General features: G+C 32.4%; 2 protein-coding genes across 2 annotated transcripts; both read left to right on the top strand.

Moving 5' to 3' along the window:
- Positions 1-2,608: 2,608 nt before the first annotated feature.
- On the top strand, positions 2,609-5,305 carry LOC113396730 (NADH dehydrogenase [ubiquinone] 1 alpha subcomplex subunit 8). The gene is made up of 4 exons (XM_026634782.2): positions 2,609-2,910; positions 3,627-3,802; positions 4,306-4,413; positions 4,937-5,305. Exons 1-4 carry the CDS (start codon positions 2,782-2,784, stop codon positions 5,052-5,054), a joined length of 531 nt encoding a protein of 176 aa, XP_026490567.1. The 5' UTR covers positions 2,609-2,781; the 3' UTR covers positions 5,055-5,305.
- Positions 5,306-8,244: 2,939 nt separating this feature from the next.
- On the top strand, positions 8,245-13,319 carry LOC113396796 (uncharacterized). Its single transcript, XM_026634850.2, has 6 exons — positions 8,245-8,586; positions 8,706-8,897; positions 9,454-9,541; positions 10,416-10,750; positions 11,482-11,940; positions 12,791-13,319. The coding sequence occupies exons 1-6, from the start codon at positions 8,297-8,299 to the stop codon at positions 12,846-12,848; spliced, it is 1,422 nt and encodes a 473-aa protein (XP_026490635.2). The 5' UTR covers positions 8,245-8,296; the 3' UTR covers positions 12,849-13,319.
- Positions 13,320-18,929: the final 5,610 nt, after the last annotated feature.

Raw genomic sequence — 18,929 nt, 5'->3', positions numbered from 1 at the left:
AATAACTTTTACTAGCTAAAACTGAGAACCTGAGACTATATTTATAAGCTTATAGAGTATAGTAGCAGAGAACGAATGAGCTAATAACTAGAATAAGGCCCCGTGCGTATCGCGATGCGCCTACTGTTGCGCCATCTCGCGGAACAGTGGTGACAATACGTAGATGCCCAGCTGACTGGGGCCTTCCCAAGTAGTATATGATTCATACGCACTTCGAGGTCATTATTAATCGAAAATAATTAACGTTATGACCTCGACGATAATCCAATGTGGTTTTTCAATCAATCTATTTACATTTTTTTCGTGCAAATTCGATATCAAAAGGTAAGTGATGTACCAAAAAAAATTAGAAATCCAACCCTTCCGAGTGAATGTGTTGCCGCTTATTATTGAATTGAATTTTAGGTAAAAAACTATTCGAAAGCAGGCATGTCTCCAACGTGAGCGAAATTATTGATGTAGATGGTAAACGTATCATTGAGGGAAAAGTTTTACCACAAACTAGGGTAACAAACCCTCCGTACGATGTTACGTTGAAGGTATATGAAAAAAAAAAATATTATAAATTTTAACTAAATAAGTATTTTTAGAGTAATTGTAGATTCGAGTTTCATAGCAATTTCACTAGCCTCTTGCACTAATAAATTAATGCTTTGCTCTTTCGTTTTCCTCAAAGCATGATGTATGGCACTGGTGCTGTGGTCCTTGTGTGATTAAAAACATAATTTTTTCTTCTTGACAATTATGTGCATCTGTTTGGCAGCCTACACTTATAGAAGTAGACGTCTCCCCAACTTCTTGCAACCCTGAAAAATTCCCGATTTATAGTTTGCTTTCTTTCCATTGTATTCATATTTTTGAAGAAAGATATTTCTGAATTTCCACAAACCTGTTTCGACATTTTCTTATACTACAGCCTCCACGTGTACCTCCGATGGATTTGAAATCTTTCGTTTCCGGAGTCGATCATGTCGAGCAGGGGCTGCTTGTGATAAAGCCCTTTTTTATAGATTGGTGGAAAAATCGTTGGGATATACAATGGGCTATTTTCAATCGTTGATTTCGCACTGCCATCAAAATGAGCACTGCAGATGCGACACTGCAGACACTCGTCTCACATCTTGTATCCACTTTTTCCTTCGGTCAATTTCATGGCTTTTTCTAGGAAACGAGTAAAATTTTAATTGCCGACTATTTTGTTCGGAGTTGTTGCACCCAATAACACAACAATATCTTTTGGCAGGCATTATTTTCACAAGTTCAATCTGTATGCACGAGCTCACTCCGAACGACTTGTCACCACATGACCACACGGGCATCTACTAACTTTCCGATTGAGCCGCGAGTGCGGCGCCACATGCGATGCGCACGGAGCCAATAGGTAACAAACAAAGAAAATATGATTTTGACATCGACAGTTTTACAACTGTTTAATCATTTTAAATATTCATAGCACATAGGTTTTAATATAGACATATTTTTTTAGACAATATTGAGACAAGTTTTCCTACTTATTTTAAAGTAACTACCTTAATTAATTAATATCAACTTCCATACACTCGACCATTATTTTTTTGTTTAAAATCATTACTATGTTTTGGTGGCTAGGACAATCGTTATCAAAATGTAGTTACGCAGATTTTAATCTCTTCCCACATTCGACTGATACCCATCTTTGATCAATTAGTATTCTTAAAACTACACCATACGGGTTAATGATGCTATCTTACTATGATGAGGGATAGATCGAAACTTTTTAGTATATAAACTCCATAGTTTACCAAAATAACTAAACGCTATTAATTCACAGTGTGAAGCTAACGAATTTTCGCGCCCACTTTGCTTATTTTTTTAAAATGGTTTCAAAATTGACGTTTACCCTATCTGCATTCTGCTTAGTTTACGTTTTAGTTGAAAGTTCTTTTATAAAACCTAACAACGTACCGAGGGTAGGAAGAAGCAATGAAGCTGATGGCCCATTTGATCAAAGTATGATGGGATACGTTATTAAAACTATTCCCAGTAAAAATATACCGCGAATGGGTCGTAGAAATTATGATTCGGTAAGATATTATATGAAACTCTTTTAAACTATGATGTGGTATAACTTTTATTTAAAAAAAAAATGTTTCTTTTTTTAGGCGAATCGTTTTGATATTCCGAAATTATATCAAATTCCATCCGAAAACTCAGAATATTATGAAGGTATAATATTAAATAGTTGATAAATATCAGTTTTCGTTAGACTTATGTAATGGAAGTATTCATATTTTAATATAATATTAATAACTTTCAGATGAAAATATTTCTAAACTGACTGCAGAACAAGAAGATTATTATGGAAATCATTGAAAAAATATTCAACACAATCCGTTTTGGAAAACGATGGAATAATATATTCGTTTCTTTTCTAGTCACTGTCAACTATATAAACTTTGAGAATAAATAATGCATGCAATTTCATTTTTTTATTTCATAATTAGTTAATTATTGTTCATATTACTTATGTCATCATAAGTGCATAAAACGGAATGTTTGTTAAAAAGTCAATGTCAATGTAGTTGTATAATCTGGCTATATTAGAAAGTTGCAAAATTTTCGTTCGTCTCTTTCTATTTCCATGTCTCGTCTAGGCAACTGTTTCTCTTTATCAATATTTACATACGTACCATTTTTACTTTCCTTACAATCTCTATTTTCTTCCATGATTTCGTGGAAGAAATTTTAATAGTTTTAATAATTTAATAAGATAAATTCTTAGTGTAATTGATAGAGGACAAAATGGTCTTGACGAACGATGTTGTTTTGCCGGAAGAATCGGAACTGACCGTGGAGGAAGTTAATTTATCAACTGCTACTTTGAGAGCTGGCTCTTTCCATTTGGGAAAATATTGTGAAAAAGCGAACAATGTAAGTGAAACAGCTGTTTTTTAATTGTTTATTAAATGTCTTTCCCTCACGAACTTTCGGTTACAGTATATTTAATATTTAATTGATTGCATAATCAGATCCAAAGTAGGTTATGTTTTGATATCAATAATGATTGCTAACGAAATAACGTTACAAAATAAAAAAGAACCAATATTTATTCCAATTATTTTCCTTTTCTTAATCTGTATAATTTTAAAAGTGAAATAACAGGCAATGCCTGTTTCACATACAACAACATTGTTTTTTAAATGATAACTTATTATATACCAAGTAATTAATAAACTTGTATGATTTAAAATTTTAGTGTATTGTAAGTACATTATATTGATTCTGTAAAGTGCCTATTTAAATAATATTTGCTAATAAAGTCAAGTATTAAAATATTTATATAATACTAGCTACCCATTTTGCATTAGGAGAATATAAAACTACATAAAACATTTTTATCATATAATTATTAATTTGCATTGACTAGCATATTTTTTTCAGTCCACTTCAACGATCAAGTTTGAATAATTCTTCTATTCTTCAACAAATTTTTAAGAATTATACATACAAACCTTCCCCATAAGTCACTACATCCATTAGTTAAAACAGAATAAAAATACATTTGTTAGTTATTGAGTTTGTAGTGTTCAGACTTGGTGGAAGGACTTTATTTTATAATATGTGATAAGCAAACATATATCTTCTAGGAATTTATGCTCTGTCGTATCGAAGAGCAAGATCCCCGAAAGTGTATCAATGAAGGCAAAGTCGTCACAGCTTGTACCTTGGATTTCTTCCGGAAGGTAAAAAAGGCATGTGTAGCTGAATTTAATCAATACGCTAATTGCCTTGACAAGAGCTCCGGGGACTTTGGCTTACAGCAGTGAGTATAGAAATATTTTTTTAAAGACTGTTCAGATAATTTAAACCAAGCACTTTTATTTTTACAAATCATACCAAATCAAAATATTCTTTATTCAAGTAGGCTCTTATGAGAACTTTTGAAGTGTCATGTTACAATGTTGAATGAAATGTAGCCAAAAAAGCTACCAATAGTTCAGAAAATAGATTCTAAAATAGATGAGAAGAACCGCCATTAAACTCTGTATTAACATTTACTAGTATAAAAGCTACCCTTCATGAGCTACCCAACATTACATTAAAAAACATTGATATTGCTTAGCAGATTATAATGGAATTTTATAAGTAACATCTTGACAAGATTCTATAAAAAAAAAGTTGGCTAATTTTAATTTCAATTTTATTTAATACATTTTACATTTATCTGTTTTAAATCCAAGTAAAAATTTAACAATATAAATTCCTTTGCTATTCTGTGTTTTTGTATTAATAAAACTAAATTTAAAAAAATAAACATTTTTACAGCTGCCGTAAGACTCAGGGTGTATTTGATAAATGTATGCTCGAAAATTTAAATCTGGAACGTCCCCCATTCGGCTACTTCTGTGAAGCGAGAGTTCACGACACTAAAAGGTAAAACTATTTAGTATTTTTACAAATTATATACATATGTTTTTTAAATATAGGTACAAAAAGTCATACATCACATGGTTAGCTCAGTATTTACAATGTAACAAGTCTTTTATAGGTGAATAGATAGGAAATTGCTAACAAATGGCTCATTTGACATTCTTCACCTGAGCATAATGCAAGTAAAAAAATCCTTGTCTACTTATTTTTTTAAGTATGTTATAAATACCTACATTTGAAATTGGTTTATTTTTCGCTATTGTAATTTTATTAACTATTATCAATATTTAAGTTTTGTGTTTGTGTTCAATTAGTATTTGTTTTATTTTTTCATAATTTTAATAGATACATTTTGTATCTGTGTACATATGAATAGTGGACATTTTGACCTTGCCTCCTGATTTAAAAAAAAGTCGATTTTTTTATATTCTATAAAAATGTGACCATGTGCCATTATTATATTATTTCAATTTAAGATGAGGGAAGACAAAAAATAGCATAGTTCATCATATAATTGTGTTTGCAGACCTAAACCCGCTGTTGAAGAAAAGGCCGTCTATCCAGACGCAACCCCAACTCTGCCTGATGACGCTGAAAGGAAACCCGCGCGCTTCGGTTCCCGACTGTACTGGATGACCGAATAATTGCAACATTTTAGTCACGCGAGTGAGACAGCATACTAGAAAAAGCGAAATATTTCGCTCTATTAAAAAAGAAAGTAAAAAACATCCGAAAAGTTTTTAAACTGTTTTATTTTTCTTGTTTCAAATCACATAATCAAGAAATAAAAGATGTTTTTTTTTAAGGTATTTAATTTTTTCATACATCTGCTGTTTTACTTTTTATTCATGTTAGCAATTTAAATAATTTGTAGTGTAATAAAATGTTGGCAATATGTTTATTTTTTATTTAATATCGTATAAAATACCATAATAATAGTTGTAAGGGAAATTATCTTCATGAGTTAAATTTGAAATCCATATTAGAAAACAAATGATATTTAAAAAAAACATGAGGTATATTTAAAAACAAGAGGAATAATACAATTTACATTGACTATATATTATACAAACATAATAAACTAATTTATATTAGATTAAATGTCGCCATCGTTAGACATAAAAAAGTGTCCATACCGTTCCTTGGATTTCAAGCTCGATTCATACCAAATTTCAACACAAACAGACAGAGTTATTTCCGCATTTATAATATTAGTATAGATTAATGTGCAATAATTCAACCATAAATGTTTTAAGACTTTTTCATCCTACTGTATATAACAAACGTATAAAATAATTATATATTTAACATTTAAAACTATTAACATAAAAGGCTTCCTTTCCAATTGAAGTAGGTATAAAGATAAACAAACTTTAAATTTATTTAGGTGTACAAATCAAATAAATTTTATTCAAGTAAACACAGTGAAGCGTTTTTGAATCGTCGATATATAAATACTACCACCGTTTCGGAAAGCTGCCAGCAGCGAGAAGAAACGGCAAGAAACTCGCATGTTAATACACCATATATATACACTAAATTTCGAGCACATCGAATGTGTTAGGTTCCAATTTGCAAATTTTATTAAGTTTCAGAGATTGTTTCGCGGAATATTGTCACTTGTCTCGCGACTTAGTAAGATTACTTTTGTTACATTGGGACCAAAAAAATAACTTCAACAACAGAAGACGATCGGCAACTATCAACTATAAGGGACGTTATTTATTTCGTGTACCTAAAACGACTTTAAATTAAAGTAAAATTGAAAAGTACCATCATTCCAATGGAAGTAGGAAAAAAGATAAACAAACTATTAATTTACATATTTCATTCCATGTAATGTCATATTGAACTTTCTAAGAAATCCGTTTTTTAGTTTACAATTTTAGATTTGCTTGAACGTGTAGACTGTTGTTTTTAGAAGTCACGTATTATTTACATGTTATCATATTCTTAGTGGCCCATAAACTTTCAAACTCTAAACATGGCAAGTAACAGAAAATCAATGTATATTGACGAAAGTTTTACTGATACGTGCAATGGAGGCGCGAGAGAATATAAGTGATGTTGGCAGGCTAAATGATTACTTAGCCTTTACGTAAGTACTATTAAATCTCAAAAAATTTGATTGTCAACTACGTAAATCGGAACGTACACTTTCGTTCTGATTTGTTTGTTAATCAAGCGAAAGAAGTTATTTAAGGACGAAGCCAAACATATTACTCAACTAATTAAGTTCTCATGATTTTGAGCCAAAAATGTAAGATCTGTTGTGATTTCTGGTTTCGGAAGAAATGCTTTTTAGCTTACCCAGAAAACCTACTAATCAGTATTTGTTTGATTATGGATACCAAATTCAGGAGTTGGCATTACGAAGAATAATAAAAGCTAGTAAAGCTGAAAGTAGCACTAAGCTCAGTATATTTAAACTACTATAAATTATAATATCTGCTAGAAATTACTCCGAAACTATTGTAGTACCAATCTCAGGTTAATGCACTGTTATTAGATATATTTACGAGGATCTTTAAATCATAGCAAACGATAAGAGCTTGGAAATTGTAGATGTTATTACGTATGCTGTGGAAATTTTATATGTATTAAACTGACAACAGAGGGCTCACTAACTGTAACGCTGCTTATAGATGATATAGATATAGATGGCTTAATTAAAATCAAGTTGCAATCTAGAGTAGAAGTGCCAAATGTTGGACAGAAACATAAGTTCAAATTCAAGTTCTTGTTATCATCATTACGTAGTATAAAACAATGTTGCCGCTGTCTGTCCCTGTCCCGGATTCTGATGCGTTTTTTTTTAGTAGATAGATTGTTTCAAGAGGAAGGTTTATATGTATAATATATGCAAAATATAGTAGAGAAACACTGATTATTTTGGAGGTTCCTAAGTAATGTCGTAAATATACACATTTTTTTGCGCTTACATTGAAAACTATGGCTGAACCCTACAAGATACATCAAAATAATGTACCATAGTATTGTACATTTTAAACAGGTCTTCATAAAAGTCGGCGATGGTATGTCTATCTCTTAAGTTTCTGGGTTATCACCCAGAATAACCCTTTTTTATCCTTTAATTTTTAAGAAAAATAATGGCTTATTTTCGAAGCGACTTTAAGCAATACAGTATAAATATCCAATTAAGTAAAAATACATTGTGCATTTAATATGGATCAATAGAGCCCTATACATCATGTAATTTAAATAAATAGTTTCGAAGATATTACAGGTTTAAAACGCAGGGACATAGCGGCTTGTATTGTCTAATGACAAAAATGCTGTGAACGTTGTAAGATATTCTGTAGTATATTTAGTATCAGCATTGCACCCGTGCGAAGCCAGGGCAGGTCCCTAGTTTATTTTGTTTTCTTGTATTTAGCTTCATTAAATTACAAGTATAAAATACCTTTTAAACATTATTAATAATAATTTTAAGAATAAAACATTACAGAAATAAAATTTGTTAATGAAAGCACTGAGTTCAGAAATTTTAGATTTATTGATTCTATAAATCTTGTTGTCATGATGTCTATTGTCAAAGTACTTAAACGGAGTGATTCGAATTTCTATTCTCTTTGCTTGATAATTCTGTCAAAAGTCAGATTGTTATTATTGATGTTTTGTTATTAAATAACAAATTGAATATTTCACATGTTTTTTGTTATACGTTACATTGGCAGTATATTTTGCGCTCAACTAGTGTTTATACATACGCGATAAGTGAAAAGAACAAAAAATAATAATTTTGTTGAGCAAAGAAACAAACTAAAAATAAATAGCATTAATTTAAGATATTATTTCCTGACCTTAGAGTACAAAAACATTTTTGTATTTTTTTCAACATTATTCCTTTGTCATTTTTATCACAATGCCGAAACATCGTAAAAATCAAAACTGGAAATCACGTAATCAAATAGACAGCTTTCAGATACGGCCTTATGACACTGAACCATTCAACTGTGGTCAAAATTTTGATTATTCCCAATATTACAATGATCCCATCCCAATTCAATTGTCTTCTGGTGTAGTCAAAGATAAAAAAGTTAATAAAAATGTCGAAGTAAAAATTACACTAGAAAACAATAATGAACTAAGGACAATAAAAAGGGAAGATTTATATAGAAGTCCTGAAGTGCAAACATATAAGCATAATAATAGGTACTTATTAATTAAAGATATTGTATAGTATAGTTGTATGTATATGTTTGATTATTATTTTCGTTTTTGCAAAATGATTACGATTTAAAAAAAAAAAAAAATGACTGACAAATTTTCAGATTCCTCAGTTATAAATTAAGTAATTTAAAAAACGATATGAAGTATTGGAGAAAAGAAGAAGATATGCCTATCACTCCAGAAGTGCCGGAGAAAGGGAAGTCAAGAAGAAGGAATAATAAAAAAAAGAATGAATTTGAAAAGAAATTAAATAAAATGCTTGCAAAACCAACTGAGATAAGCAAGGGTAAAAGGTGAATATAATATTATTATTAATTAATTTTATATATTGAGAGATAGTAAGAAATTAAAATCACATTGCTTAACTAAGAAAGGAACTTTACTTACCATAGGTGATTCTATATTTTTAACTACTTACTGAACTAGTGGTACTTCTCAGTAGAATCGATTCTCTGAACTGATGGTAATTTTACATATAATTCAACTGTTACATGATGTTTCAAAAGTGATTTTATGAGCTTACTTAAATAAAGAATATTTTGTTTTGATTTGAATAAGTTAGGTACATGTGAAACTTAATCAGAGATTCTGTCTAACATAACTGCAGACAAGCACTTTTCATTTGTTTAGTTTGTGTTGAGAACACATCCTGCATTTGGCATTGAATTGATTCACTTTGTAACAAAACCGAAAAGTCTTAGATAAAAATCAGAAACATTTATCCACGAAACTGTATCCGAGCGGTGTAGTGAAAGCTCCAAGCCTTTTCCTCTCAGAGGATAGACCTGAGTTCAGCAGTTATAAATACACAGACTGTTATGTTTATTTCCTTTTTGTATCCTTTGTCAGTATGTTGGAAAAAATGGGATGGAAAGGCGGTGGCCTCGGTAAAGATGGAGCAGGAATATTGGAACCAATAATACCAAAAGTAACTTATGTAAGTGTTTATTTTCTTAATAAAACATGATCATTTTTTTCCTTTATTAATTATGTACCAATAGCTATTGTACAAATTAGGATGGAATACTGACAAATATAATTGCTACTTATACTTGATCTAAATTCTTATCTGTATATCGGAATCTGTGAAAATATTGTTCATATATCCGTCTACAAAACCAAATTCGAAATTTCATATCTATAGTGATGTTGATGGTATCCCGACCAATTTCGGTCACGTCGGCGAATCTCAGAACGACGAGCCAACTATGCAGGACATTGCACGAGTGAGTGAGCTGTCACTCACCCTGATAATCCGATGGGCAAAACTGATACGAGCGGAAAGAGTTCAGCCGCAAGACGAATGATTGCACGTGCCCGCCCAGGCACGTGATTGCACACACTTCCAACTTTCGAACTTCGGGCTGTTGTCCAAACTTGTGTGATAAACTTGTGTTGTGTGATTTGAAATCAGAATCTCGAGATCTGTGGACAGTGGCGGACTAACAGGGAGGCTGAAGGGGCGGCTCGCCCCGGGCCTCCATTCTTGGGGGGCCCCCAAATGCATCCGCGTTCCCCTGATCAAATCCTAAACAAGACTTTAAAAATGTGCTTAGTACCTGCATAATTTCAACAAAGTCAATACGCTACACTCTACTGACATCTAGATTATTTACACATATCTATATTAAACAAACATAAACACTTATTTTTATATACAAACAAGTTGATAATAAAGTGGGGGGTCTCATTCATCTTTGCCGCCCCGGGCCTGTGACAGGCTTAGTCCGCCACTGTCTGTGGCCTTAATGTGTTATGTATAAAAATCCCTAGTACAAAGCGATAAGGAATTAATTTAAGATAATTCACAGGCGACGAAGACGTTCGGTCTCGGTCACGTGACAGAACCAGAACAGGTCGAAGAACGCGACGACGATCTGGAGTTCAATAACTATTTCCGAACGAATGTACTGTTACACATACTGGGATTTATTAAAAACGATCTGGAAGTGGATCTGTTGTTCGATGCCGCACTGTGGAGGTGTGAAAGGAAACGGGTACATAACATCGTTCAGGAGTTAGGGAAATGTGAAATTGTAGAAGAGCTGGCGTACGATAATCCAATTGATACGGCAATAGCCGGTGATATCATTAGAGATAATATGTATTTGTTGGTCACGAAGAGCGCCGGGAAGGCCCCCAATCGGTGAGTTTATTTTCGTGAGTTATTGTAAAATATATATACATATATATATATATTTACTTGGTGGTAGGGCTTTGTGCAAGCCCGCCTGGGTAGGTACCACCCACTCATCAGATATTCTACCGCCAAATAACAGTACTCTGTATTGTTGTGTTCCGGTTAGAAGGGTGAGTGAGCCAGTGTAATCACAGGCACAAGGGACACAACATCTAAGTTCCCAAGGTTGGTGGCGCATAGGTGATGTAAGGAATGGTTAGTATTTCTTACAGCACCTTTGTCTATGGGCGGTGGTGACCACTTACCATCAGGTGGCCCATATGCTCGTCCGCCAACCAATGCCATAAAAAAAAAATATATTCGTGAAGTCTGTCTAGCAGTTTGGGATTTGGTGGAGGTTTAACTGTACGATCCAAGAGTTGTATATGCTCGTTGCAATGTACATCTACTTATAACTTGTTAATAAATAGACACAGTAAAATCAAGACCATCACTAGTTTCTATTTTCTAACATATAAAATACAATGTTATGTTAGCTAAGTATAGTTATATATGTGTATAATATATCCTGCCTGGATTTTAATAAACATTAGCTCCATAGTGAAGACCATAGATTATTTAGATCTCGACCAATTATGTCACTTCGTTTCAAGGTCAAATATGTTTATTTATTTCTCCTCCTCTTGTATATAATTGATAAAATTATTTCGATTTTAATATATTGTATTTTCTTCCAGACAATTATGCCTGTTCAAGGACGCGCCTGCGCATATTTACCTCATCGTACCGGATGATCTGAAAGACGTTGTAGTCGACGAGAAAAGCAACAAGAAATACGTTAAAATATCGAAAAAAGAATCTGAAATCGAACGGTTCACGAAGCAAGTGAAAGCTCTCGACGTTAAAAACGACGAGACAAATTCAAATCAACGGACGAAATCTGAAACAGTTGCTCCGAGAAGCGTCCTCGGGAAATTGGTAGATTATTTCAAAGAGTTCTCGAAGAACACGAATTATACCGAATATAGATTGTTAGGGCCGTTCGATAACGACGAGGCGGATGCTATAAAGTTATTTTTCGAAATATGTTCGAAAAGAGATACGGCGCGATGCGACGAGAGGGACGAATTGTTGGAGGCGCTGAATGATGCTCTATTGCAGTTTGAAGTTAAAGAAGATCGGGACGGTCGACTTGTGTGAGTATAATTTTAGTTCGTATTTAAACTTGGCGGCGAGGCTTTGTGTAGGCCCGTCTAGGTAGGTACCAGATTTAAGCTCTGGTTCCCGAGAGGAAGCGTGGGTTCGAACTCCCACAGCTGACAGTAAGCTTGCCGTACATTTCGTGGTAGCATACGGAAGCGATCCTGGGGCGCCCGTTGAAAAGACGGAGAGGGTACCGCTGGTTTATTGGTGGGTATTCCGGTGTACTAGAGTACACTAGATACTGGGCCGAAAACCCTCCCACTTCACGTGGGGGAAACGCGTAATGCGTTTTCCCAGCGAGTAAAAAAAAGTAGTTACCACCCACTAATCAAATATTCTACCTCAAAACAGCAATACTTATTAGTATCGTGTTCCAGTTTGAAGGGCAAGTGAGCCAGTGTATAGGCACGAAAGATATAACATTAAGATGTTACATCTTTCGTTACAGCTAATAGCTGCCAAGGTTGGCGGCGCATTGGTGTTACGAAGAATGATTTATATTTCTTAAATTAAATATGTCCATGTACGATGGTACCACCTAACGAGGTGGTCCATTTGTCAGTCCGTCTACCTTTATGACACAAAAATGATTGCCTAGGTTGTCTAATGGTTAGCTTACAAGATATCTCAACGTTGAAACCCCAGGTCTGGTAAACGAGAATTAAAAAAGTATCTTTGTTAAGAAATTTTTGCTTGCCCAAAGTTTGGGAATTGGTTGGTAGTCTTTGAGAGAAAATCTACATAATAAGGGAGATGAAGAGAAGCAAGCTCGGCTTATGACTATAGTATTGAATATTTAATAAAATATTTTAGTTAAAAAAAATGTTTTTTTTTTTTTTCCAGAATTTACAAGCACGAAAGGACTCATCAATTACAGCCACAAGAAAATATGTTTATTTAAAAATTAATTGTTAATTTTATCATTAGTATTAAATATTTATTTATACCGGTAAAGAAAACACAAACAGTGTCTACCGAGGAGATTCTGGGCCACCACCTTAAAGTGGTGATCTATATATATTAGAGAAATGGATAGGTCAGCTTAGGAAGGAATCCAGAATCCAACGATGATCAATACTATCCTTTCTATTCTTTATAGTCTATTCCAATTCTGCCACATGTGTATACCACCAACCCGCACTGGGGCAGCGTGGTGGAATATGCTCCAAACCTTCTCCTCACAAGGGCTGCTAATGTAATGTAAATACGTCTCGCGTTATATGGTTTTGTTTCATCCCTATGTTGACTTGCAGATTGTTGGATCGATTGTCATTTCAAGTTCTGTAGTGGGTAGGAGTTAATTATGCACATTATATATGCGTGCTAAAAGGGCCAAAGTACCTTTTTGAGTAAAATGTAAAATTAATTTGTCACTTGAATAAAAAATTGTGTTGAACTGCGTGAGGTTAACATTGCCAATAATATATTATGCAAAAAAACATACTTAATAATAAACATACACTTCTTCACTTTCAATAAACATTCATACACAGTTCTCTCTGTAAACATTAAACTCTGATTATCAAAAGTAAGGGTTCTATATATTGGTCCTTTTAATATCCGACCATAGATATATAACTATGAATTTTTGTATCGCTGTCTATATATCTCAATAAATTTATTCAACACAAAAAACTCATGAAATAAGACCGGCAGATCCTGACATCTGATCTGGGAGCCGTTCCAAACTTTAGATTTATATAATATATACTAATATTAAAATTGCGAATACACATGACTACCAGGCAATAAAACGCGAGCGAAGTCGCGGACGACGATTGTAGTATATACTAGCTGTGCCCGCGACTTCGTGCGCGTTGTTTGAATTTAAGTTATTTGGATATTGTAGCGTGATTTTAGTTTTATTCTATATGATTCTAAAATAAAAGTAGACTAAGTTACTCCTTATCACATCCGCTATCTGCCAGTGAAAGTCCCGTCGAAATCGGTTCAGCCGTTCCAGAGATTAGCCGGAACAAACAGACAGACAGAAAAAAAATGTAAAAAATGTTATTTTGGTATATGTACCGTGTATACATACATATGCATTTAGTGAAAATGGGTTATTTTAATAATACAAACACACTCCAATTTTATTATATGTATAGATATGTAGATCCATATGTATCCATGTTGGCCTTAGCCCAGCATTGGGAAATTACCAGGCTGTTAGTGTTGTATGTAGGCCCATATATATTATAGATGTGAATTCCATGTAAATAAACAGATAAAATATTGATAAAGAATTTTTATTTCGAATCTATATTCGGCCATTTAACGTCCATGCTCAGTATTGTTGTTCCGATTTGATGGGTGGGTGAGCCAGTGTAACTGCAGGCACAAGAGACAACAACTTAGTTGCCAAGGTTGGTGACACACTACTGATATGGCGAATGATTAAGAATTACAGTACTAATGTCTATGGGCAGTGGTGACCACTTACCCCCAGGAGGCTCAGACATAATCTATCTATTTTTAAAGTCTTAACTTTAATAATTTATGTGGTTTTTATATAAGAGAGGAAAAAGGCTTATGGGAATATATGTAAATAAAAATAAACCAAGTAAAGCAGTTATTTAAACCTCTTAAACATTAAATTCCAACCGATACATTCTTTATCTATTTAGTACGGAGCTCACAGCACGTCCGCTACAATATTATAAAACTACAGTTTGAGCATCACGTAAAACAAACTATTATAAATAAAGTTTGAATCATACTACATACATACAATTAAATTAATCAATTTAAAACTATATTTATTACCAATGAGACTTAATTTGGAGTGAAAATAACGGTAGTATTAATTAGACACACACACTGCGTCGAGCTCAATCTGAATTTTAAGCCGTCCGTCCTACATCAAAACTCAAATACAGACTAATTAAAAAAAATCGAATTCCGTCCAACTGTATAGTTGCACACGTGCAACAGATTTAAGTATAAAAATAGTTCCCCAGGTATCATTCCCTGTATTGTAACAGTTAAGAATCGAGGATTACATAAGTGAGTAAGAACTCAGTACCCCTAAGTACGATTTTGACAGTTTAGCTTTAGACTATAAAGTATTTTACTTTCGGTTTTCTTCCATACAGCGCCCCAAGCGAAAACGGAGAGGAACTAAAATCGGTAGTACGAGTTTTTATAACTAATTTATTGACTTTGAAGTCGAAATAACGCGCGGTCTTCGACATTTCGGTAGTACGAGTAAAACTTTCGACAGATTTACGCATGTAAATTGACGTTTTCGTTAATTTCAGCTGTCATAGTTTTAACGCAAACGTATAATGTTAAACTCATACTACCGAATGCAAATACTTCATAAACGTTTTCGAGTAAGCGATACGTTATTATCGTAAGACTAATTGAAACTCGTACGAGTGGTACAGTGCTCCACATATATACATATATATATATATATTTTTATGTTAGAGGTGGCAAACGAGCAGGAGGCTCACTTGATGGAAAGTGACTACCACCGCCCATGGACATCTGCAACACCGGGGGGCTTGCCGGTGCGTTGCTGGCCTTTCAGGAAAGAGTACGCTCTTTTCTTGAAGGTTCCCAAGTCGTATCGGTTCGGAAAAACCGCCGGTGAAAGCTGGTTCCACAGAGTGGTTGTGCGAGGCAGAAAATGTCTTAAAAATCGCACTGTTGTGGATTTTCGGAGTAATATACAATTCGTCCATTGTAAAAACAACTGACACGTTTGAAGGCGATTCATTATTATTATAACATTACAGGCGAATCGTTATTCAGTAAGCCAGTTATGTAACGTAGCGCGCAAAATCGAATCCTAGCTTGTTACATTACAGGACAATGTTCCCGGAGAGACCTTCCATATATATTAAGTGTAAAGAAATAATAGCACATCAATAGTTTCTAAAGTTTATTGTTTTGACGTTCATTGTAAATTGAATCTTATTTTCTAATACATAAGATACATTTTCGTTACCAAAAAATCATTACTCAACATAAAATGAAGCTTTGAAATATTTATAGAAAATATTAAGAATTTTTAAAAAGCTATTGTTTAACTAGATTAGGTTTATAAGTTTAAAACAGATTATATAAAAGAAATATAAAGGTTTGAACACACCTTGCGACTAATAAGCGAAATCAAAGTGGTCATCGGGCTTATTACTTATAATTCTAATTATCAAAGACTTATCAAAGTCGTTTCGCTATTTATCGCACAGTGAGACAAATCCTTTTTATATCATAAAATTTTGATATTAATGATTTATGGGTTCCAACCTTTGACTTAACATCAAAACTTATTAAAAAACTAAATATACTTCAAGTAAATAAAAACTAAACGATATGTAAAATGATATAAATAATAATCAATCAATTATACAACTATCTTAGAATTAAAATAAATTTTGATATTTTTTTATACATTTTAAAATTTGCCGCCAAATTTGACTTACTTTCAATTTTAATAAAAATTCCAGTTCCATACAGTATAACAGTAATTAGCAAACATCTCGATTACACGTATAAGCTAAGTATTAATAATTAAACTTAAAGGAATTTAACTTCATAACCTTTAAAGGCTCTGTACCATAGAGATAACCATGTAAATACATTGGTTAAATTTCATCTAAAATAAAATAAGCGAATTAGAACGTATAAATAAGCACTTCATTTTAATATTTTTTTGTCAAAAACCATTCTCCGAACTGCTGGTAAGTATAAATTTTATTTATTCTTATAAAATGTGCTTGTAAGATATTTGATTGACAACAGCGGTTGTCAAATTAAATCAAACGCGCGCGATTGGTAGATCCGAATCGCGTTATATCGATGCAAGCACGCGATTGGATGATATACTCATCTAATTTTTAACCTACCAATATTGTTTTGCTGTTGATTTTAACACGATCAAGATGTTTGCAGATATCTGTAATATTGTAACATCAATACAAACTATGATGTTTAAACAAATCTATCCCGCTTGAAACGCTGTAAGTCTTCTCTATGTACATTGTTCGCTATCGTAAACGTCATAATTTGTTTTTAGAATCCAAATGACTGGCACAATAAATAATTAAATAAATAAAAATTTCGACTAAACTTTTAATTAATATATGCATATAATATTAATAATCATTTCCATATCATTACAGTTTAATCAATAAAAATTCGTTAAAATAAAATGCGTGTAAATATACCTTTATCCACTAAGTTAATATTAAAAAAAAAACTGCGTTTCAAAACTTTATATTCAATACCACAGGCAGAAAATTAAACATTTAAAAATGACAATTGTAATTTCGCGCCTTTTTCACATTTTATTTTCGAAACGCAGTATGAATTATATTTGTAATAACGACTTCATACAAATATGTTTTTAGAATTGAACTGGAAATATTAATCCATTACAATCATAGCAAATTGACATTACAAACAATATTTTTTTATCTACTTTTTCAAATTCATATAACAAATTACAAAAAAAAAAAAATTACTAGAAAGAATGTGTTATAAAAGATAGGGTTGACATCGACGGAGACTTTAATTAATATTTTTACTAAAATTCTTCCTTGTTTTTACAAATTGAAATAAACACTGGACGTAACTTATTAAAATTACATTGACAACCCTATTTGTGATAACTATTATTTACGCAAATTATTTTTCTCTATAATTCTGAAACTTATACTAGAAAAGCGATGGTGAACGATGGCCTTCCAAGGAAATTAATCTGAGTATTGTGAATGGCAAGTTATATTTCAATGACTACATTAAATGTAAAATTTTGTCTTCCTGAGATCGAAACTGGCGCCAAAATCCACCAATCGAAATAAAAAAAAATATATGGCAAAATAACTAAAGTGCCATAAAATTATCGGGGCTGGTGGACAAAAGTAGAACTAACGTCGACATTTTCAAATGTCACTTGGCCTGAAATTAATCATCTCTCAAATTCTAAATACATCTACTATATAGAGCAGTTTGTTAAAGTATTCATCTTGATACTGATACATTTTTACGTCATTTAGGTATTCCATTTTTTTAATAGTAACACTTAATTACAAGAGCAGTACTCACCAGGCCAGATATTTTTCTTGGCAGTTGATTCGTATGGAAATAATGTCTTTTCAATATCTAGTAAATAAAAGCAGTCTATATGAATATCACTTATAATAGATATGGCTTCGCTACGTTAATTTATCTACTTCTAAACGATCATGAATATCTTACGAAAAATTCCAACTTTAATATGATCGAAATGAGACTTTATTGCATTGGAAATAAAGTTTTTTTTTCGTTTCATTGTTTACTTTTTAGGTAATGTCCTGATCTAATAAAGTATAGTATTAATTATAGAGACTGAAATTTGAAATTTTGGAAGAGCTGTTAATAATATTGTCATTTTAAGAGAACATAATAAATCATCCAATTATCCCATTCGAAGTATTCTTTCAAGCACACAAAGATGATTAAATATTGAAATAGTCATTAATTCGTTGTGTTTTGACTCAGCTATACAGAGTTTTTCTTTTGCCACAGAACATTATACGTAAATAAATTGTTATTTAATTTTCACGTGGTTTCAATGTTTTCAGTTCTGTGGTGAGGGGGTATATAAAATCCAGAATATCATTTCTGGGAGCATATTAAGAGTTTTGTTCTAAATTGAATCTTGTTCTATATTTAAATTGAAATATAAATAAATGGAACAGTTGAAATTTTTCGTAAAAATGAATTCATTATACAAAATAATTACAACCATGTCTCCCAACCGTCACGATATGTTCAGCCTTAACAAACGATACCCACTAAAATCAAATATTTATTCCACTAATTACAATTTAATAATCTTATTTGACAATTCCAAGAGAATTTGTAAATGATAGTATTAAAAAAAAAACAACTTAAAAGTTTCAGATTCGTTTGAAATTTTCGTGCAAATTCTCTTGAAAATAACCGCTACGTTTACGGTAAGTTTATTGTATATTTATTCATGTTTATT

The sequence above is a fragment of the Vanessa tameamea genome, chromosome 28 (genome assembly GCF_037043105.1).
Source record: "Vanessa tameamea isolate UH-Manoa-2023 chromosome 28, ilVanTame1 primary haplotype, whole genome shotgun sequence".
Lineage (NCBI taxonomy): Eukaryota > Metazoa > Arthropoda > Insecta > Lepidoptera > Nymphalidae > Vanessa > Vanessa tameamea.
The sequence above is the reverse complement of the archived record's forward strand: the minus strand, read 5'-3'. Positions and strand labels throughout refer to the sequence as shown.